Below are 22,656 nucleotides of genomic sequence, written 5' to 3'. Positions count from 1 at the left end.
ACGCACGCACCACGGCTGTCCTGCCTTCCCACGGGCAGGGCTGGCCGCAGGCAGCAGCAGGGTGAACCCAAACCCGAAGCATGAGCTACCGGGCTACGAAAGGGGCTCGGAGATTTAGGGCAGGGCAAAGAAAGCAGAAGGGGAAGCCGGGCACCGAGCATTCATGCCGCACATCTGTCACCTCAGCAAACTCCTATTTCAGAGCAGGTCTGCGGGGGCGAGCTCAGCCAGGCCTGAAGAGCAGACAGCCGCAGCGGCGCTCTGCCCCGGCGGGACGGCCAGCCTTCGCGCCGGGTTTGCCGGAGAGCGGGGGGCCGATGGGGTGCTGGTACGGCACACGACTTCCCCCCGGCACCGGCCGCAGTGGGGTGGGCATGGGGAAGCGGAACAAGGAAGGGCTTAGCAATGGCACACAGCCGCCTCTGCAGCTGCGGCGGGTGGCACTGACGCTTCCCAGGGGGGAACGGAGGCTGTTTGGGCATCGCACGTGGGTGCTCCCTCCGTGAAAACACTCCGTTTTCAGTGCCTGATCCCCTCCGCAGTCATTTCGGCAGAGCCCAGAGATCCCAACGCCTGCTCCTGCACAGGGAAGCGTCACTGCCTCAACGATCTTCCCCCCCGCTTTCCCGCAGGGAGCCAGGGCGACGCGGGCTCCAGGCAGCAGCGCCTCGGGGACCGGCTCCCGCAGCACTGGGAGCCTGGCATGGTTTGCTGAATGCACACGGGAGCCCAAATATCAATCAGAAATTAGAAACGTAAAGTAAACAAACGCAGTAACTCCCTCCACGTGACTCCTAGTGCTAATCTGCTTTGTTTATAAAGCATCTTCTTCTCCTTCTCGTTTATTTTGATATTTTATGAAGCTAAATGCCAGCAGCGTTAATGAGCAAAAATACGTCATGGAATTTCCTGAAGGCAGAAAGGCAAGAGAGGGAACTGCACGTTTTTGTTCGTTCAGCAGAGAAACGTGCTCAGCTCATTGAAGACACAGCAGTCCTCATGGGGCATGGTCCATGAGCCACGTTCGTCTGTCTGGGGGACACGATAGCGAATACTGCCAGGGTATTCAGTCACATCCTCCAAGTCCGAGCCTGGAGTCGTTACCTCATCTCTCTACTCCTTGCGTTAATTATGATTCAGAAAAGCTCCTAGGCGCTGCTGCAGCTGTGCTGGTGAAAAGGGTTTCAAAACAGCAATGTAGCAGCTGTGGCCGGCCAAACTGCGCCATCGGAATTACACTGAGCCGCATGGGTAACAAGGCAGTCAGAGCACACTGTCCAAATATTTGGCGTTCACCGCTTCTGGCCAAAAATATTTGCAGGACAAAAATATGGGAAAAGAAAAGAAGCAAATAACCATCATGGCAACACAGGGTCAAGCGTGCCACGTGTGCACTCAGGAAAGGGGCTGTTGTGTAATTGCTGCCTGTTGTAATGCAATCCTTCTCCCATGGCAAGACAGAGTCACGCTCAGAATTGGGGTTAGCCCAGAGTGGGCCGCAGCGATGTGGGATTGGGCAAGTGTGGGCAGCACATGGGCAACCAAAGAGAAGTAGCCGGTGCTCGTTTTCAATATGCATCATTACTTTGCCTGGAGAGAAGAGGTTTTTCCAGACATTTCCAAACCCGTGCTAGTGAGAACAACTTTGCCTGGGAATCTGCTGCAGAACAAGCCCAAGATCCCTCCCCTGTGCCCTCCCCTCCACCCCGCACCAGCTCTGGGGGAAAATCTGTTCATGGGGAACCTGTACGCCAGGGCAACTCCCTTCTGGGGGAGTGACCTTGAGCAGATGCAAAACCCTCTTGGCGCCGGGGCGAGAGCAGTGACCAAAGGGTTTACACCCGCTGGGGATCTGGCCAGGTGCTGCCTGCAGCTCTCCAGCTGGCAGGAGAACGTGAGCTGGAAAGTGCTGGGAAAGTACACGGGAGGGGATGACTCTGCGTGCTCTGAAGGAGCACAGCTCTGATCCAGCCCTAATATGGACAGTCACAGCAGCAGTCAATGCAGCAAGTGGATCCCAGACCGGCACAAAAAGGGCACCAGGGCAGGGCAGCCAGAGCAGGCAGCAGGACATGCCAAGTCCTCTTTGCAACCCCACAGGAGGCTGTAACCACCATCCCAGGGAGCAGACTGAGTTACAGCTGCCAGGATGCTGCTTATGAGCCGCGGTCGAGTTCAGCAGACAGCTTTGCGCTCCCCAGCCCCTTGCAAAGCTCACCTGCGGGCAGCAGGCTGGCCAAAGGCTTCCAGCCTGCTACCGTCGGATGGCACCGCTAGGGAGGAAAAGCATCTCTGGATGTCGCCAGGGGGAATTGCTAACAGGCCGGGGAAACGCTCCCCAAGCCAGCTGTCTCCGGAAAAGGAAAGAGGACTGGCACAGCAAGGCTCTGCTGTCCTGCTCCTTCACGGCCTGGGGTGCGACGCCTCTCACGCTCTCCCCTAGCCTCACCGCACCGAGGGACACCACGGAGCTTCTCGTCGCTCTTAGATCCACACGTCTGAGCTACTCTTAAACACAGTCTGCTGCAGAGCAAATTATCTGAGCCGCTACCCTGTGCACATTTTCCTTCATAACTCTTAATTTAGTGACCATTCCCAAGCATGTATAAATGTATTTATCTGTAACTGACACTCTGAAAAGAAGGAATTGGATTTTAAGAAAAACTAGGGTAAAAAACAAAAGCAATCTAGCTTTTATTGATTCTTCCCAGCTGGTAAAACGAAGACAGCTTCCTTCCCAAATTCCTGGCACGCGTGCATGCAAGAAGCATTCATTTTAAAACCAAAACCAAACATGCAAACAATTGCAGACCTTGGTTGCTCTGCACTTTCTCGAGTTTTTTTTTTTTTTTAAGTCTCTTGCCTATCAAATAATCAAGTTTAATGCAGAAGGAAAATTATTTTAAGGACAGATTTTGGGATGCAGAATAACTGTGAAACCAGGAAGCTTTTCTCCTCCAATATCCACTAGCGATGGACACTGGACTATGTGACACACTATGTGACACCAGATAAAAGGGGGATTTTTTCCATTCTTATTATTAGCTACAGAAGGCCATAAGAATGACAACTTTGTCCTTTTTAACTGTCTCAAAGGCATAGTTCACTTTTGTTTTACTTGAAGTTAACACTGATACACTAACTAACCAGCTAACAGCAACATGAAACTTAACACACAACAGTGCACTCTTCATATATCAAAACAAACTTGCAGAAAAACATGCCATCCTTGCACTTGTCATGAAACACAGTGACGCTGGCTATTTTATTGTCACTTTTGGACTTAGAAAAGCACTTTAGAGGACTTAAAAGGAAGTTTGGAGCCCATGTGGTTACAGAGTTGGCAAAGAAAATACTTCCTTATAGATACCATCTGCTGAGCTCATATCTTGCTTTTACAGAAGTAACACTGTGTCCTGTCTTAGGGGAAATGTGAAAAACTAACTGAAATCAAATTTTCAAATCTCTGAAGACCCATGATGCCAATGTGGATTCAGGCTGGCATAAATCCAAGAAAACTACCCAACTGCCCATCCTTGCAGCGGCAAAGAAGGCAGCCAGCATTACTGTAAACATCGCTTTGCAAAGCAAGCATGTAACCCCTGAAGGGCTCCAGGTTTTGAAAGCTGATGGTGAGACCAGATTGAGCAGGTGTGCAGGCTTGGCTTCACAATTAAACAGCCGCAGAAAATTGGCCAGGGAGGCAAAGAAAGTCTCTTATTTGCTATAGGCAAGAAACAAATATTTTGGGCTAAACATACTTTCATCTAATAATGGAAAGAGAGATGGAGAAAGGGACTGCGTGGGCGTGTGCAGAACTGCAGCAGGACATATTTCAAGGCTAAGCAGATCAGAGTCAAGCAGAGAACTTAAAAGACACTGGTAAAGGCAGAACAATAAACAGGCAAATAAAAGGTAGAGTATTAAACCTTGTAGGAGAACTGAGTGATTCCTGCCAGTGCCTGTTCCCAATTTGGCAAGCTTTAAGAAGTCCCATTGAAAAACATCCTGCAGGAAACCATTCTGTCTGGAGCCAGGTAGATAGCTAGCAGGACTCCTGTATTTTCTTGCTTCTTTTGTGTCTGCTTAGGACAAGCCAAAAATCAGCCCTAGGCATATTCACACTAGCTCTTAGCTTTACTGTGTGGTTATAGTAAAATGTTCACAGCACAGACTTTTTCCACCTTTGTAGGGGTCTCTTTAGCATCAAATTTGGTTCAGTGAATAGTACAAGACACCTTTGCCAGCAATACTTCTTAGATACATTTCAATTACATACCGTGCTACCTGGCTGCAATCTTAAACCACATGAATTTAGTTCAGTAAGTGAACTTAGTCAGTTAAGTGTTGCCTTCAAGCGATTTGGTAGCTTTTAATTCCTTTTGAATTTATCATAACTGTGCAGCTGGAGGCAATGGAGGTTGCATGCACATCTGGTCTAAAAGAACGTATTTATGAGAAGCAGCAGGTTTTGACAATCAAGAAGGTAAATGTTAGCAATAGCATCAGTCACAGTTCTTAGGTGGTTAGCTACTGCTTTGACTCTATTTGAGCTCGGGGATTAAGCAACCTCACTGTGTTCCAGGGCTTGGGAAGTCAGAAGGCTGTAGGAAGAGGTCCAGCTGCTACTACCCTCTCTCAAACGCAGCCTGAAGCTAGCAGATTAGCAGGTCCAGCGTGCAAGTACTATTCTAGCAATAGCTTTGTTAGCAATGTTGCCTCTGGGGAAAAAATTCAAGAAGCACCAGCTTTTGGTGGAACTGATGATAGTCTTTAATAGCAGCTTTACGATCAAGGAAAATGAAGGAATTACTGGAGATTTCTCTATTTGTTTCATGGTGTACAAGTAATAATAACTGTTGAAATAGAGAGTTTAACTTGGGCTCATTTGTAAATCGGTTAAGAATTTGTTTTCTAAAACTCATCTTCAAACAGCACAAATAGCAATTTAATAGCTTAAGCATAATGGTCTCTTCTCTGATGCATATGTAAATTCTACTGAGCCTTTGGAGTTATGTATTACATACCTTGCTAATGAAAGCTCTTAGAGAGGCGAACACATGCTTAAGAGCTGCTTCTGATTGCCCATTTTTGAGAAAAGCAAGATGAATATCAAAAACCTTCTTCATGAGTGGATTATGGCCATCGTTGTTTAAGAGCTGGGTCTAGAAAGCAAGGAGAGAATTAATTTCGCAGAAACGTTGTGCCTGAAGCTGGAAATGACGGAGATAATTTTACATAATTAATCACATCAATTCTTAAGCCAGAGAAGGAACAGGGACATTTTTATAGCAGAAAATAAAACAAAAATATTTAACCACTTTTGCATCGTTAATGCCAAAACCTAACTCAATTATCTGCACAAATTTTCACCAGTTCCCAGAGTCATTTTAAATAAAACAGATTATCAGCATAGTTCTTATTCTGTTTTTCCTATTTGTTTTTATGAGTCTCAACAAGCATTTTATTTGCAGCCCAAAAAGAGAGAGAGAGAGAGCACGCACACGAGAGAGAATGACATTAACACATCTTTTCACTGGAAAGATTCTTAGCTGTAGTAAATCAGTATAGTTCCCTTGCCTTTGCAAAATTTTGGCAGTTTGCACCTTCTGGGAACCCATCTCCCTCTTCCCCTACACAAAGATGGGGAAACAGAGTTACCTAGAGAGGATTCAGATAACTTGGTGTCAGAGTTATTTTGCCTATGTCTACTTTTTCTACCTAAAGACCTTTATTCCAGGCCAGAAAAGAAGAATTTGGACTCTTTCCAGAATCTCTGAAAGTTTTTATTACTGGGAAGTCCCAGACAAACAACCACTGTTGTGTACCTACAAGCTCTATCGTGCACACCCAATGACTGTGGCACATTCGAGCCCTCGGGGCTGTCCCCTGCCCGCGGCAATCCTTGGAGCCCCTGCGCAGGAGGCCTGGCACTTCGCAGCCATCTGGCAGGAACGCGGAAGCCCTATACTCGCAGGAGATCAATCATCTCTATTTGGTTGCCAGCCCCAGGGCTGCCTGGGCTCTGATTTGTCTTTGACATCCTACACACATCTTGGGGAGTTGGGTAAGTTTGCAGTCCATACTCTTTAACTGAGCCCCACGTACTCTATTGGTAAGAAAAGCATCAGCACTTTTACTGCAGTATAGAGCACACTTCTGTGTGGTAACACTGTATGACCATAAAAGCAAAGCAGAAGCCCATTAAAGCGGAAGGGAATCCAGTCTATCCTGCGGTTTGAAAATCACATTGTTTTGTGGTTCAGCTATATTCAAAAAGAGGCAACCGTGAATGTCAAGCAAGTTTTAACTCTTGCTTCTAAAACCTTCTGCTGTTACCAAGCTATTACGTGGTAATTTAATGTATGCACCAAGGTTGTTTTTTTTGCTCTGTAACAGGAGCAGAGGATAAGACCTTTCTCATTGTGTTGTTCAATATATCTAAAAAGGAGATCTTCACTGTGCTTACTCTGAAATCCTTGTCCTTGTGACATTATGCAAGACACTGCTATGAGCAGGATTCCTCTAATCTCATTCTGAGGAAGCAATATTTCAACATTTTGCTGCCAACCTGGGGCTCTCTCCATCACAGAGGTTTGATTCTTGCGGATGTCAATGACTGCCAAAAAAGTGTGATTCACAAAATGCAGAAGACTTATACCGGTGGTGCTGGTCCTGTCTGAACTGGTAATGGCAGCTGGTATGCCTTTGCCCAGAGACATCCGTGTGTAGCAATTCAAAGAAATCTGGACCTCGCTTCCAGGCAATTTCTGGTAGAAAATAGACTGTTCTAAGAATGCTAGACCTCTATTTCCCTCTCCTCTGGTCCCTCCTTTCTCTATGATGCACATTTCCTCTTATTCTATTTTTGTAATGCTTACACTCATGGTATAATGCCCACATAATTTTCTCTGGCCTTGCAGTTTAGAACAAATTGTAAGATTGCATAAGTGCGTAATTACTCTGAGATCCTGTGAAACACTCAGCATTTTGGAAAATAAACAACTGCTAATCATTTGCCTTCCATTATCTGCCTCTCTAGGAGAATAAATCACCAAAATGAACAAACAGACAGAAATAGAGCACACTTCTCTACAGTATTCCTGACTTCAGTGCTGACCTTGAAACTCTGAGTGAAAAAAGAGATGGTGTCCAGGACAGTCAGGCACACTTCGGTGGCAATATTGCCCTCCAGTAACGCCTGGTGCACAATATCAGCTTCTGATGTGCCTGCATCTGGGGACAGAAAGCAAATCAGGTGCAAATGGTGTTCAACACTACAGCTCCCACAAGACCTAAAAGCTGATACATATATAAGGTTCCCCCCTTATGCTTCTCTGGATGCTGGAAGATGAGGTAAAAAAAGCAAGATCCTGAATTTACCAGCTCCATTTAGAGAAGCTGTCTCAGCCAGATGCCACCCAAGGAAACAAATGTCAGTATCTTCACTTAATCTGTCTTCAAAACCAGACAGAGAATGAGGTGCCCAAGTGGCATCCATGGAGGGGAAGCTGCAGTGTGCTTCAGGGGGGTGAAACAGCCAGGGGGAGAGACTTAGAGCATGTCCTGGTTCATGTCTCTGCATAGGGCCAAACTTCTCCCCCAGGGCAGCTCTCCCACCTGCCCTGCTCTCTGCCCAAACCAGGGGGTCTCCTGCATCCACTGTCAGCAAGGGGGCTGAGTCAAGACTGGTGAGAGGAAAAAGTTATGCAAGTACTAAGTCCCAGGGCTGATTGTTAAGGCACTGTCTGAAATTTCACCACCCCCACTCCCCCAAATTTCGGAATATTGCAGAGAGACCAGTGATCACGGTACTTCTCCAGGGCTTAAACACCCTAAAGCAACAAGGAGCAAGTGGAAAAAGGCTACGTGCAGTTTTTAAGAGGCTAGAACTCCACAGTCCCACTTCACTCCTCTGTACATACTGTGATTGAGAGTGAAGGAGGTCTCCAAGCTGCCCAGATGCTGAAGTCGCACCTGCATCCCTCCAGGCCTGCTGCGGAGTGCTGGCATCGTCTGAGATTTCCTATCAGCTCCCACATGCTTGGATAACCAGGCATCGTGCACCCTACAAGGGCAAGCTAAGACTGAGGATTTGGATGAGCAATAGCAGCCGCACCACTACAGGTTACACGAGGCCCCGGGCTGGAGTCCTGGCCTCCCTCCGATGTGCTAACCTCATGCTGGACATTCCCAGCAGGGCTGAGCAGGCTACCCTGGTCTCAGCAGAGCTGGTCTTGCCTGCACCAGATGGCCCTATGGCTAATGAAGCAGCAGGGCTGCTGCTCAGGGCCACCGAGACGGAGCCCGCGACTCGTGTTTCACCTGCATTGACTGCAGGGGCCATTGCAAACACGTGCAGGCAGCTGGGAGCACCTCGGTCTCACGCTGGCGCTGGAGGGAAGTGGCAGAGCGCTAAGATGACGGGATGCTGCCCTGGCTTCAAGGCAGTGAGCAGCATCCCGTCCCCCCCAGCCCCGCAGGCTTCCTGCGCGCCCGCGTTGGCCCGGCACGGGCGCGCGAGCTCCCTTCCTGCCGCAGCCGGGAGCGCAGGGAGGGGCCCCGCGGCGCCCCGGAGGAAGAGTACGATACCTGGCAATATTTCTCTTCCCCACGTATCTGAAGTGAAACAAACACACTCTAGAAAGAAAGAAAGAAAGAAAGAAAGAAAAAAAACCTGTTACAGATCCTGCAGATTAGAAATGGCCCAAAACATTTCAAATTGACCCCATCCTTGCCTGTGGACACACTCCTCTGCGCATGAGGGGCCTATATTTATGCTTTCCTTGACCTCGTGTGCATGGTCCCCGAACTGTATGGCGCACCCCTACCTCCCCACCCATCTCTTCCACCAAGCCCGCTGCAAAGCGGAGGCGGCGCCAGTTGCTGTGGGTGCCGGCGCCGTGGGCCCTGCTCTCCCGTGGGCAGCTGGGCACCATCTCCACGGCCTGGGCTGCTGCGTGCAGGACAGCAGCCACTCTGCCTTGCTTCGGCAACAGAAATCACCCAGAGGGGGGAAAACTATTTCATTATATCCTGGCCAGACACCTCTAGTACTGCAGAGGAATGTGCGCATCCTGAGAGGCACAGGGCAGTCATTTCTTCTTTGCCAATGCTGCATAGCGCGAGGGTTTAACAGCACAAAGGTGCAGTGTTTGAGCCGCCTGATACTCACTCCAGAAGCGCAAGGACGTTTATCAGCTCTTGGGGGGAAAATTTGTTCCAGTAGGCTAGAAGAGTATCTGAAAGAAAAGAAAAATCCAATGAGATTAAAAAACAAACAAACAAACACACGTATCTTCCAAACCAAAACAGCAGGTGACAGTCTCTTGCCTTTCTGGCTGCCCACCCCGGCGCATGCCCCCAGCGCGCGAGAGTCACCAACCTTCAGAGATCATCTTCACAATGTAGAGGTAGCACATCAGGAGCGTCCGGATCTCAAACTGGTCCAGGCGGCTGCAGTGCGACACGCTGCTCCTCGTGGAACTTCTGCGGATCTAACAAGACACGGATGTGATGCAGAGGCCAGCAGCCGTGGCCGAGGTGGCTCAGGCTGTGCCAGAGGGGAGCGTGGGGCCAGATGCTATGTGGGACAATGTGGGCACAGCAAATCGTGCACTTGCTGGACACGCTGGCGTTCCTGCTCTCCCTGCTGCCTGCACAGCCCAACAGCACTGCATGTGACATGCTTTGGAGACATCTCATCCATCAGGGCTGCTGTTCATCCAGCAGGCACTTGTCTGGAAATCCTGGATAAATGGCCAAACTCTTTTCTGCCCAGAAAAAATTTCTGTGTGGAGAAGGATGACATATCCAGCTAAACACACGGCAACTCTGCTTTCACTTCCCCTGCTTTCTAAAGTTTTCCAGAGCTTTTAAGCTCCATGACATTTTTGGAGTCAGTTCTTGTCAAACGAAATAGTTCATTAGCTTTCGAGGTACAAAGCAAGATTCTAACTTTCTGTTTAAATAGATACATTTCAAAACAAAATGCCACAGTGAGTAGAAAAATAGGAACTTTCAGCTTAAAAAAAGTTTTGTTTTTTGTTTTTTTTGATTTTTAGAAGTGCTTTCCCCTCCTCCCCTCCCCATTTGATGACTTAGACAAAGATAACTGAAATAGTTCCGGTGAGTCAATCTGCATGGGAAAGGCTGATTATTCTGTGATGGGAAAGACCAGACTTAAAGTTTCACCAAATTTCTTTGCATTCTCTCTGTAAGCCCTAAGCATATCCTCTGACAGATACAATTAAGCTCTAAGCAGGATGCTTCTTTTTAAGCTGTGCCTCACATGTTTGGAGAGCAACCCAGAGGTCTTATTTGTTGTTTATTCTGGAACAAGCTATGGATGTGAGTCATAAGAAAACAGAATTAAACATTCACTTTAGAACTGGAGATACAGCGCTACAGCCAGAACTTTACTGCTGACCCATGCCAAACTATCAAGTCAGCCCACAACTCACCCAAAGAGAACAGGCAATAAGCAATGTGTCTTGCCTCTGTTCAGCAGTGTTAAAGCTGTGCACCTCCACACTAGAGAACTGGTCACAGCACTGCTTTTAAATGGCTTTGTGGAGACGACATTTATTAACACGGAAGCAGTTTTTGGCTACTCTGACAAATGTACCTTCTAGGACATAGAAGAGGGTGAGGAGAACTGAGCTGAAAACAATAATGCTTCCTGCAAACCCAGTCAGGTGTTGCTGCCAGCAGAGCTGAAGTATATCCTTAAAGCTTTGCTGCATATGAACATTTTGATATTCAAGCATTTGGCTAAACTTGGTCTTGTATTTTTGTGATTCATGCAGGGGAGCTGGGAATGCTCCACCTCTCCTGAGCCTGTCAGGACACAGCTGGTGGCAGCCCAGATAATCTTTGCCTTACTTGTCATAAAGGCCAAAGCTGTTAAAGGCGCAGAAATGATGCATGCCAACCCAAGACATCTGCAAAGTGCCTTGAGGAAAAAATCAGGGCTGGGTTGCACAAATACCTGATTTCCGTAGGTGTAATCTGGCAACAAGGAGAGTGCACGCTCTCCGAATACTTGCGGCCAGACCTCTTTGCAGTTTGACCACAGTCACTTACTGCAAATCTGGGATTATGGTTGTTAATTTGCACCGGTTTTCCTACAAGTGCCTCATCTTCTCTTAAGTCAATGGTCACGGGAAGTGTCATGTCATGGTGCTTTACCTCCCAGCTGTGTACGGACACCAGTTCCCAGCGCCACACGAGGCACTGCTCAGTCAGGCTCAAACCCATCCAAGCACAGAAAACGCGTCTGCGTGTGGATAAGTGTACCACAGGAGCAGCGGTTTTCCCTGCGGATTTTTGTCTTTCATGTTTAATAAGTCATTTTTCAACAGTTTGTATTTTTGACTGAGAGACTTATTAAAGGAGGAAAGCATACCAGATCAGTGAGTCTGACCTCCTCTATCAAACATGAATCAGTTTGCTTCCAAACAGAGAAATTTTTAAGCTGGCTCTTGAGAACAGGATCACAGGGAACTCCTTCTCCCTCGCCCCTTCTCTTCTGGCACAGCCTGGGCGTGGGCCACGGATCTGTGCAGCGAGCACCGCTCCTTCTAACCCCAGATACATTACATTTTCGCACTGATCCGGGGAACCCGTTGCCCCCTCGGAGTTCAGGGATCCTTTCGAGTCCTCTCTCTTTATCCCGTGCCCATTCGGAAGTGCTGCTCCACAGGCTGTAAAAAAAACAAATAACAAACCCCACAATGATACCGTTTGCACCTGCACTCCGCAGGGTGCTGGCCCTTCAACAACATTGCATGGAGCAGGTGACTTGGACAGAATAAACTGGGATTTGGTGATTAATCTGGAAAGAGCAGCTAGGGTCACACAACGTTAAGGGAAAAGAATATGAGCTCTGAGAGGACATTTGTCCTCTGAGAGGAGGTCTTGGGTGAGGGCTTTTCACCAGCTGTGAAGTAATGAGCACTAGTAATAGTTTAATTTAAAGTAATGAGAAAGTTAAAGTTTAGAAAAATTAATTTACCTGTATCTTTGTCTGCAATCAGACTGGATCTGTTTGAGGGGGATGCAAAACTGCACATGAATTCATCTCTGGATGCCTGCAAAGCAATAAGAGGCTTTTTTTCACCAGTGGAAGATAACACCTCTTCAAAGTATCGAAGAGAATAATGAAATAAAAGGGCAAATTAGAGCAGCCTTGTAAAATACATATAAAAAAAAAATCTATTTTCTTACTTCCATAACAAGGAGACAAATGACTTGGGGAGCTGTACAAAGAATGGCAAAACATACTGAATTAAGTTATAGTAAATTTTTCTTTCCGTTTCTCATCATTTGATCTGAAATTATTTGTTTCATTTGAATGTCTTTTTTTTTTTTTTTTTTTTTAATTTTGCTCTGAACAAGGAGGAAGGTCTAGTCTGCAAGGCTTGGAACCACACACTGCCCTCAGGCAGACAGGCAACTCCCAAGGCAAGTTGCCCGAGCCTAAGGCCAAGTCCTGTCATAACTCATTGCACACAGAGGGACTTACCTCACCTCATCTCACCTCACAGTATTGGACACATAGCACAGGGATACATTAAAACAGCAGCAAGCAAAAGGCTTGCTATTGTACCCGGCGCTGCAACCAGAACAACCTCACAGGAAAAGCGAGATTAAAACAAACAAGCACATTACTGGGCTGCAGGGAAAAAAGAATAGTTGTTTCTAAAGCTAAGCCCAGCTGCGGACAGTTAAAGCTGCACGGTGCAGGGGCACAGGGCGAGCAGGTCCGAGGGGGAGGGAAGAGCGGTCACCAGGCTTTGCTCACCGGGCTGGCGGCAGCCGCGCCGGGGCAGAGCGTGTCGCGGCCAGCCACGCGCTGGATGTTCTCCAGGAGCAGCCCGAAGAGCGGCAGGTAGAGCTGAGCGATCTTTGCCTGCTGGTTCTGAAACACAGTCAGGGAGGAAAACGTAGGTAAGAGCCCAGGCTTTCAACAGGCTGCGGGTAAAAAAGGAAAACTCTTGAGCTTATATTTTATTTTTATATATAAATAAATATATATATATATACATATACATATATATATATATATATATTTTTTAACGCATGCTGCATATGATGTCTGTGAGGACATGGACTCATTGGGCTTCTCATTTCCACCTGCAGAGCTGCAGTTAGGTGTTACCCTTCCAGCAGTCAGCTTCAGGCAGACAGGGATTTTGGAGGCTGAGTGACCTTCCCAGTCATACAGGAAGCGTGACAAACTAAATCCCGGATTTCCTGACTCTTTAACTGGCACTTCACTTGCACAGGTTGATTTTCAAGTGCAACACCCGCGAGCAATGAAACAAAAATAGTTGTTTCTCGCCTCGTGATAACTATTGCTTCCAGTCAGGAATTCTCCATAGGAAATGCTTCTGGATGAAACAGTTTGTAGGAATGGGTAAACTTGGATTGACTGATACAGATTTGTTTTTCAAGTTTTGAAATGATCAAAAATGGTCCGCCTGACCTTTTCTAAATGCAAGGCTTGCACACCCCAAACTCTTTTTTATTAAAAATTGATTACTCTGGACTTGACAGAAAAGTTAAAAAAATATGTAAGGCTTGCAAATTGAATAGCATATTTGGACTGACACAAGAATTTAACTTTTTCTTCTGATTCAGGATAACAAAAATAGAAGAAATCTTGAAAACATCCATGGATTGAAAAAACCGTCTCTGAGCCGTTCTACGGCAACGAACACAGGGTTTCTGTGGCCGACGGGAGCCTGCGCCAGCAGCCTTGGGCACATCCAGACCGTCCTGCCAGAGAGGTGATGTCTCACTCCTGGCTCCAGGCAGGCAGCTGAGCATCCTGCCCCAGCGCCAGCCAGACTCCCAGCCACGCAGCTCTGAGCACAACGCATGCACAAAAATCCAGCGGGACCAATTTTAAGACGCATGAGGCAAACAGATCCTGAATTAACGTAAGGGATTTCAGACACCCAGAGGAGCAGGCCACCTCTGACCTGGCCTCAGCAGAGAGCTGGCAAGTCGCTCCTGCTATACTGTGTCTGGCCACCCAGCACGCGCCGAGGTTGTTTCCAGGCAGTGCAATTGCCAGGGATCTCACTGCAGAGAAAAGCAAGCCCACCTCGCGCTCAGCCCTCGCAGCTACGCTGCCCAAGATGCTGAGGAGGGGAGCTGGTTCCAGTCCACGCAAAAGGGCAGGAGTCCCTGGCGCATGGGCCTTCGTGCCCAGGAGGCAATCCATGTTCCCAGGTCAAACCCAGGAATGCAGCGGATTAGGAGCAATTTGAGGAGCTAACCTTTAAACAGAGACCGGCTTTCAGCCTAGAGCAAGGACAGCCAGTATCTGCACAGGTAGCTCAATGCTTTCAAGGATAGGTGGGTCAACAGGGATTAGCATCAAGAAAGGAAACAAGCCCATCTCTGAGGTCTTGCAGTGATACTACATGCTAATCCTCTGCCGGAGAAAAGCTGAAGAGCTACCCAGCGGAAACCCAGCATCCCGTGAGAATGCTCTGATTCACTAATTAGTAAAACATACAGTTAACTTGTAACAGAGATCAGTCCTGTTTCCTAATTAGAGTATATTAATGCAGGATATTAATTTAACTCCAAGTCCAGAAGAACACTGATGTTGCTTAATTTTGAACAGCCTCCTGGCTAATGGCACTCTCAAGTTCCTTACTGGCTCAGGGTTTTATTACCTAAATACTCAGCACGGATAAGAGTGCTGCAATTAGCAGACTGCATTATCTGCATTCCTAGATCATTCCTAGAAGTGTTACTGTAATGCCGTAACCATCAGTGACTTAGAACAGTTCTCTAAAAAGTAATTAGAATACCCTAAAATGCGCCATGCAAAATCTAAAACTCTGACGTGTGCCTTTGCAGGAAATTAAGAACATTATGTTTAAAAACCAACAGAACATGCCTGACCTTGTGCTGGTATCTGTTGTCGAAGGCATGCTTTATCAAGAGATTTTTTAAGACTGCGATGGCCGTATATCTGATATCATAGTTGTCCTGCAAGGCAACAGAGGCTTCTCTGAGAAGCATCCCCACCAGGAAATGGTGCCTGCAATATTCATCAGTTAAACTGTATTCAAGATTCACATCTGAAAGAAACAGCAAGACAATGGTTAAGGGAACTGTTCCTAGAACCTATTCGGAGCAGGGCAGAATGGTCATGTAAGCCAAAACAGTTCATAAGGACAGTTTATCACTCGCTCTCCTACCGTGCAGGAATCTTCTAGTAAGGCTGAACTGACTACAGCCATTCCTCCCAGTAGATTAAGTCATGTCAAAGAACTTGCCATCTTCCAGTTCAGGCTAATCATTAATTTTGGCCCTCACTGTTTCAGCAGCAGCTAAATGAAGGATCTCTATGGTGTGATAATTTTCAGACCTTGGTGCTCCAAAGACTAATTGTAAAGCCAGAGATGGATGAGACAGGGAAGGACAGCGCTTCTTATTGCCTGGTGACAGCTTTGCTCCTGACAGGGGGGTGATCTCACGAATCCCCAAACTACTGAGGCGACAGAGGTGCTGACCTCTGCAGGGGTAATGGGCAGTGGAGAGGGTGCATTTGTCATGGTCATCTAGCCCTAGCATGCCATCTCTGCAATTTGTTCTGCATCCTCAGGGGATGGGCGTCCCTTTTAGCCGGGGTCAGAGAGAAGAACAAAGGCAAATACTGCTGCTGCTGAAAAGCCTGAGGGATGCAAACAAGGACATGGTGCCAAATGACCGCTACTGTATCCTCCAATGGTTTATACAGCCGGGCTTTCCAAACACCCTGTGAGGAGCCAGGGAGCCAGGGCAGGATGCCAGGAGCTGCTTGCCACACACAGAGATTTTTTAGCTCTCCACAAGCAGATGTAACAAGCTGCACTGGCTTAGAGAAGAAAGGCAGCCCACCATCTAACCACTTAGTTAGCTTAACTTGTTCTCTGTGCCTCCAGTAGATGCAGGCAATATCCACACCGTGACCAGAGCAGTGGCTGCGGTACGGGTAAGGCGTCACTGTCACTAACTCGCCTGCATAAGGTAGCAGAGAAGCTACAGAGACAGATTGCAGCCCAGGCTGCGTGTGCGCTCAGGCTGCTAGGAATGACCTCGCCTTGACACCGTTATCTCTTTTGGGCAGCCCATGTGCCTAATCACAGTTCCGATGGGCAGAGTTCGACTGTTGCGCTACGGCAGTAAGCCTCCCAGAGGGATAACCCCAAAGCTGTGCGGTCTTTCCCCAAAGGGAACAAATGCTGTGTGCTCAGCTTGGATGGTTTCTTGAAAACCCCACAGGTGTGAAAGTTCCTCTGTGGTGAGGCATAGTGCACACACAGAGCTTTGAAAATCCCAGCCAAAGGGTTCCAGCAGTTCTGCCCCATTGTCACAAAAGATATTTTTAAGTTGATTGATTCATAAGTAGCATTTACTGGTTTGTGAAAGTCTGATTCAGAGGAAAGAGAAAGCAATCTGGAGCATTATCTAGTTTTCACTGTTAGTCATGTTAGCAAATGCCTAAGTGTCACACACCGTGGTTATTTCATTAACTGGATGCAAGCTAGTTGATTGGTGGCTGCATATTTAATTTGACATTAGAGGACTCAGTGATTTCGGTTGGACCTACCTACTGAAGCAAACCATTCCGCAGCAAATGAAAAAAATATCTAATTTATGCGTAAAAAGAAAAGGGACAAATAAAAAGACAGCAAAAAGGAACAAGAAAAAGTAATGCTCTAGACCTTGGAAAATGGGACAGCACTTCATGTTTTAACACTATTTGTAGGGTTATTGCTTAACCTCCAACTTTTATCAATCTCTTGGGTTTTTTGTCAACACAAGATTGCAAAAACAATTCCGTGCTGCTGATTCTGAGGACAGGCTGCAGGGTTTGCTCTGGCTGATGAAACCCGCATGTCCCCCAGGCAAGGCAGCAGGGATGCGGACCAGCAGGCAGCCTCCTGTTAGTGGAGACGTTTCAGAGAAACTGCTCCAAGATTCCTCTGAAACTCAACAGGATGTGGTCACAAGGATGTGCTCTGCCGTGCTTGCCTGTCTACACCAACTTCTGCTGCAGAAGCCCTGGAGGCTATTCCTTCTTTTCTCAATAACAGAATACTAGAGAGGATCAGTGGGCACATCCCATCTCTTTGTTCAAGTAAGCTGATAAGGAGGTGAGGCATCCCATCTCCTTGGTGATGTGCACATGGTACCTCCAGGTCTCTGGGGTCCCTGTCCCCTGCAATCCCAAGCCTGTTCATAAAAACAGCCGAGTTTGCAATAGAGATGCCTCATTACCTGTCTCTACCATGGCAGGCAGAGCACAAGCACCACCCAAAGGGACTTCTGCTGAATGAAGGTAGGCTACTCTGCTGTCAGATGTGTTTGAATGGCAATTGTTACCATTATTTTAAAACACACATTTTAAAAATAAAACCTCACCTGGCAAGTCCTAGTCATAGTAAAACAGAGGAGAAAAGATGAGCTGCTCTAATAGCTTTTCAGCTTAACCATTGCAAATGCAGAGCTGAATGCTAACCAAGAAAAAGCGTTCGTATGTTATCATGCTGCCAATAAGCAAAGGAGAGGCACTGGGGTTGTGCGATGTTTTGTCCCTTTCTTAGCCATTTCTAGCAGTGCACTTTGTTAAGCTATGCCAGACAAGTAGCCAAACTGATGTGAGTGTAACAGATTAGCAGCTGGCCCAGAAAGCTCAGAGAGCATACCAAAACAAACAAAAATTGTGAGTTATTGCTGCTTCGGCCACCTGGATGTAAAGGGAACCATTATGGGATTTATATGGCTTCACCCTAAGGCTCAGCCGAGCATCCCATTGCCGCCATCAAAATAAATCCACTAGGCTTTCACATGGGAAGATCCCCAAACTCACTCCCATCTCTGGTATTTGGCCAGGCTGTGAGCACCTAGCACCTTGCAATCTTTAGTGTATTTATCTAGCACAGATGAGGCATCAGGAGCCAGAGAGACTGAGGCTACATCTACACTAATCTTAGGAGGCCAGCCAGGCATGCTCCTGGGCTTGGAGCTGTGCGTCCATACTGTCACCTGCAGCACAGCCGCAGCCATCTGTCCTGTTGCACGGCATTGAGCTCAGCTCCTTACAAACTCCCTCTGCCCTGCAGTGAGCATCAGCAGGACCAAAAGGAACACAGTGCGACTGCAAGACAAGGCTGCATACACGGCGGTGCCAGGCATATGTACATGCTTGGTATGCACTAAAGATTGGCATGGGCCCAAGCTCTCCACTGGCTGCCTCCAGCCCAGGCTTGAGCACAAGCTGAAACACAGAGTAGGTGGCTATACTCTTGTTTCAAAGTGAAGGCAGAAGGAATCTAAATCACCTTCTTGTGGCCACAGAGAGAGCTGACAGCAGAGCAATGAACTGAATCTGTCCTCCTGTATCTCCATCAGCTACTGCCCTGATCAATGAGACACCTTGCTTCTTGGGGGATGCTGACGGTTGTGGGAACAAAGGATTACACTTGCACTATTTACTATATTTACTGAAAGAGAGGCAATTTCTTTTGGATATCGTTAATCCAATGCAAACTTAAAGATAGGAAATACTGAAAGGACTGATTGCAGACCAGTCTGCAGCTCAATAATGTTAGAGCGCCAGAACAGTATCTTTTCCTGTGGCTAATGTAAATCAAGCTAACCAAGACATACATTTATTTGATACTAATCCAAGTTCCATCTGGTCAAAGGCCATCAAGACCAATAAATCATAGCTCTCTAGCCAGTCTCTTGAGAAAGGACATACCTTGAACTCGCTGCAGCTTGGGTTTGGAAAAGGTCATTGGTAAGTTCAGAGGAATGTAGTGCTCGTGGTTGCAAATGGTTTGAAGGAATTCAAACTTGTATTCAACCAGGAGCTGAGAAAAAAAAAAAAACAAAAAAACCCAGACAAACACAAAATATGATTCCAGTTTGACTCATTTGTTCCCAGTTCAGTGTGTTTCTTGTGCAAAGAATTGAAATAGTACTTGCTAAATCTCAGTAATAATCAGCAGATTTTTGTCTAATCCTTCGAAGTGTCACTGCATGCAACTGTCACTTGAGACAGGGAATTCCTGCCTTTTACTGCCCAGACACTCCCTCCTTTTCTCTCTCAGGCATCTGTTACCTTTGTCATCCAGACTATTAACCAATCCCTCCTTCAGTTCAATTGTTTTGACTCTTTACATTGTTTTAAAGCTTAGATGCATACAGGCTCTTGGCCCAGACAAAGAGGTCTCTGCCTCAGAAGACTCTGCAGGAATTGTGTTTAAAGGGCCTCCAGGAGTGGTATAAAATAATCCTTACAGAGCTTTGACTGATGTAGATATGTACAACTGCAAACCATCCTTCAAGAAATACCCTGCTTACCTTAGGGTCTTTTGGGCTGAATCCAGAAATGTAATCATTTATCAAGTTAAAAACAAATCCTCTGTCCATAAAGGTCAAACAGCGCTGCAGAAAACATAACAATGTGTGATCATTAAAGAAAACAATAATCTTAAATCTTCTCTGTACTACTGTCCTGCCAGCAGTCAAATTTGATCCTCTAGGCTGCTGCTCACTTCCCAAAATTTACTTGACCGTTTCTCTGAAATTACTTGGATGACCTCACTTAGGTCTCTAGCGGACAGCAGAAATATTTAAAAGGAGAGCACATATATTTCATCTCAGGTTTTGAACAGTTGCTAGGCAAGACTAAAACCCCCAGATAACATATGGGGGGGTGTCACTGTTTCTTTCTGTCCCTGAGAATGTTAAACCCCCCAGAGTTTTCATCGCTGAGGAAACTGCTGAGATGACTGAGAACAAACATCTGTTTGCTTGTTGCTTACTTCTAATTGCCTTTTCCTTAAAGCCTGGGAGAAGGAAAGAAATTGCTGACCTTCAGGAAGTTAGCCAAGCTAAAATTGACATTCCTGGACTCCTCGGGAATTTCATTATAGCGAATGGTCACATGAGGAATTATGGCAAGCAGCAACGAATGCAGCGCATGCTGGTAGGAGTCAGGGAACCGCTGGCCTCTGGGAAGCTGAAACCAAAAAGCATGTCATATAGTCACTGCTGCAAGCAGGACTGAGTCCAGGCATAAGTTTCCTTTAGCATTTGTTTAGGTTATTTCCTAACAAAATATTGGCACAAACAAAGCACTGGCTGAAACTCCAGTAGCTAGTAACAGAAAAGGAGGTAACATGAGCCACAAGGAGATTTAGAACTTTTAAATTATGAAGGACAGGGAAAAAAGGAAAAAAAAAAAGGGAAAAGGGAAAAAGGAAAAAGGAAAAATAAAAGGCAAAAAAGGAAAGAGCTGACTAGCTTTTCAGCTTGTCAGGGTTTGTATAAAGAAAGAGGATTACATAATTTTTCAGAATAATTTTGAGGGAGAGTTAGTTTGTGATGGCTTTGTAATGTAGCAAACTAATTTATTTTTACCTTAATTTTGTTTTCTTCCAGTAAGTACATTGCCATCGACTTTGCCAGTGCTTCAAAGAAAAACCACGAGTACTAGAATGAACAAAGGATACTATTATACTTTTCAGTGGGACTGAACGTGTTTGACTACGTGGGGAAGAAGCAGTGTATGAAGGAGGGTTCAAATTTAAACAGCCTTTTAAACTAAACTCCTCACTTCTTGCCTGTCCCAAATAATCCTTTTCAAATGGATTTGGAGCATTAGGACAGGGCTCTGCTCTATGCTGGGGTAAAACCCTGCAGTGGCAAAGCTGTGCTTGTGCAGCTGCAGTTGCGTGGGTGTCTTTGCTACTTGAAGACATCTTACCAGTCTTGGGGTGGCCTGAAGGAAACAGATAAAATTGGCAAAATGAACCCCTCTTTGCTATGTCCTGCCACGAGCCTTGGCACAGTCAGGCTCCCTGCAAGAATTCCTCTCTGTTGGAAGGGGGGAACCTCAAGGACGTGGATACAAAGAGCTGCCCTGGTAGCGTGGCTCCTGCATGCAGGCTTTGCTCCTGCCGTGGGTTTGGACAGGCGGGGTGCTGGGCTTTACACCACAAGCCCTTCTCTTCCTCCCTTATACTTTTGGTAGCCAAGTACTGCCAATACTTACCTTGAGTAGCTTATTGATGGCTAGAAAATCTGCTGATTGCTTCAAGATGGTGGCCATGGAAAGGACCAGGATTTCGTGGGTCATCTTCGCCTGCGTGGCACTGGGTTTCTCGGCTCGAAAGACATACTGAGAGGCAAGAGGAACAGCGTCAGCCGCGTGCCTGCTTACAGCGAGGAGCTTCACAGAGCAGCATGGTGTTGTGACTGACCTTTATGAAAGAGCGCAAGTAGTGGTCCAGGCCTTCTTCATGGCACTTGGACACGATGTGCAGGAGAACCCTGAGGAGAAACGTGGTTTGTGTTCAGCACGCAGCAAGGGCGAGCTCCTCCGGCTCGCAGGCACAGCTGCTGCCTGTGCCTTATTCAACCCCGAAAGCCTCATTCCTGGCACAGCCTGGTTACGAAGAGCCCAGTTTTCCAGCCAACGACTGGTATTTTCTCCAGCCATCAGTACCTGCCGCCTATTCCCCTACACAGCTCCTGTGGCTGCACCACCCTTGCCATAGCACAGCCGCTCAACAGAGCACTCAGAGCCGAGGTTGCCAAAGCCTTTTCCCTGCTTTGGTCCTGGATGAGGTGTCACCTTGACCAGCTGCATTAAATGCTCCAGCCTCCCTGCATGAGGAGGTGGTGAGGTGGAGCGTGCCTCTACTCAGGACACCACCTTTATCCTCAGCACATGCCAGGATTAAAGGCCTGCAGCAACTTCAACTCATTAGCATTCGTGAGCATTAGGCAACTGAACAACACTCAAGTGTTAGCTAAGTGTTAGCTAAATTTAAAACAAACATATTAAGTTTGTCTGCTCTGTACCTAGCTCTCTTTGGCTGGTGTCACCCAACAGTGGCTGTGTCTGTAGACCTGCTAAGCGGGGAGCACACTAAAGATTCCTCCACACCATACAGCTTATCACATATTGAGCCTGTACTCACTGTAAGCCCTTTCGTAATGCTAATGAGAATGCTAATTAACAACTGTAATGATAAAAAAAAAAGTCCATAAAATCAATACAAAAAGCCCACAAAACCTCTGCCAAGAAGGGGAAAAAAAGTCTCCATGATTGTTATACTCTGACACCTTCCTGAATCTCCTGAACTGATTAATTCTGAAGGCTCAATTTTACTGAATTTATGTCATATGTATCCTCCCTCGCCCCTTGTTATTTGCACTATATTATTTTCTGGCTGTTGTCTTGCAGCTCACTGGGGACATGCAGACAGTGGAGAACATGCCAGCCCACTGGAAGCACTCCAGGGAGTTTATGAAGGCAGCAAGCACCTGGTTTCCTTAGCCAACATCAGGGATTTACATTCCACTCGCAGTCAGAGGGAACAACAAACTACTGCACTTTGTCACAGACCCCACAGGCCAAACCACAGAGAGAAGATTTTACAAGCAATTTATCAGATAAGGTGGATTTTAAATTCCACTCTGAAAGCCTGGATGATGAGACAGTTGTCATTAAACACGGAGCTAAACCTGGAAAGGAACAAGCAGAGCTTTGAAAAATCTCTGGGGTTGAACTTGGGAGGTGGTCATTCAGCAGGTGGCTGGAGTCACCCGCTTCCCCGTACTTGCCCT

The 22,656-nt window shown here is 46.8% G+C and overlaps 1 protein-coding gene across 1 annotated transcript in view; it reads right to left on the bottom strand.

The window, feature by feature from the left end:
* DOCK11 (dedicator of cytokinesis 11) overlaps positions 1–22,656 on the bottom strand; it is an 87,691-nt gene that overhangs the window by 16,605 nt on the left and 48,430 nt on the right. The window contains exons 26-41 of the mRNA XM_067304412.1: positions 21,285–21,354; positions 21,077–21,202; positions 20,443–20,514; positions 19,895–20,041; positions 19,381–19,464; positions 18,776–18,887; positions 14,926–15,104; positions 12,806–12,922; positions 12,017–12,092; positions 11,602–11,705; positions 9,386–9,497; positions 9,176–9,242; positions 8,593–8,640; positions 7,926–8,068; positions 7,121–7,236; positions 5,028–5,165 (exon numbers count right to left, since the gene is read on the bottom strand). Of these exons, the coding sequence (XP_067160513.1) occupies positions 5,028–5,165; positions 7,121–7,236; positions 7,926–8,068; positions 8,593–8,640; positions 9,176–9,242; positions 9,386–9,497; positions 11,602–11,705; positions 12,017–12,092; positions 12,806–12,922; positions 14,926–15,104; positions 18,776–18,887; positions 19,381–19,464; positions 19,895–20,041; positions 20,443–20,514; positions 21,077–21,202; positions 21,285–21,354 (1,711 nt within the window). The remainder of the gene's footprint in view (positions 1–5,027; positions 5,166–7,120; positions 7,237–7,925; positions 8,069–8,592; positions 8,641–9,175; positions 9,243–9,385; positions 9,498–11,601; positions 11,706–12,016; positions 12,093–12,805; positions 12,923–14,925; positions 15,105–18,775; positions 18,888–19,380; positions 19,465–19,894; positions 20,042–20,442; positions 20,515–21,076; positions 21,203–21,284; positions 21,355–22,656) is intronic.

Source organism: Apteryx mantelli, chromosome 13, assembly GCF_036417845.1.
Source record: "Apteryx mantelli isolate bAptMan1 chromosome 13, bAptMan1.hap1, whole genome shotgun sequence".
Lineage (NCBI taxonomy): Eukaryota > Metazoa > Chordata > Aves > Apterygiformes > Apterygidae > Apteryx > Apteryx mantelli.
This window is presented reverse-complemented; position numbering and strand designations above follow the sequence as displayed.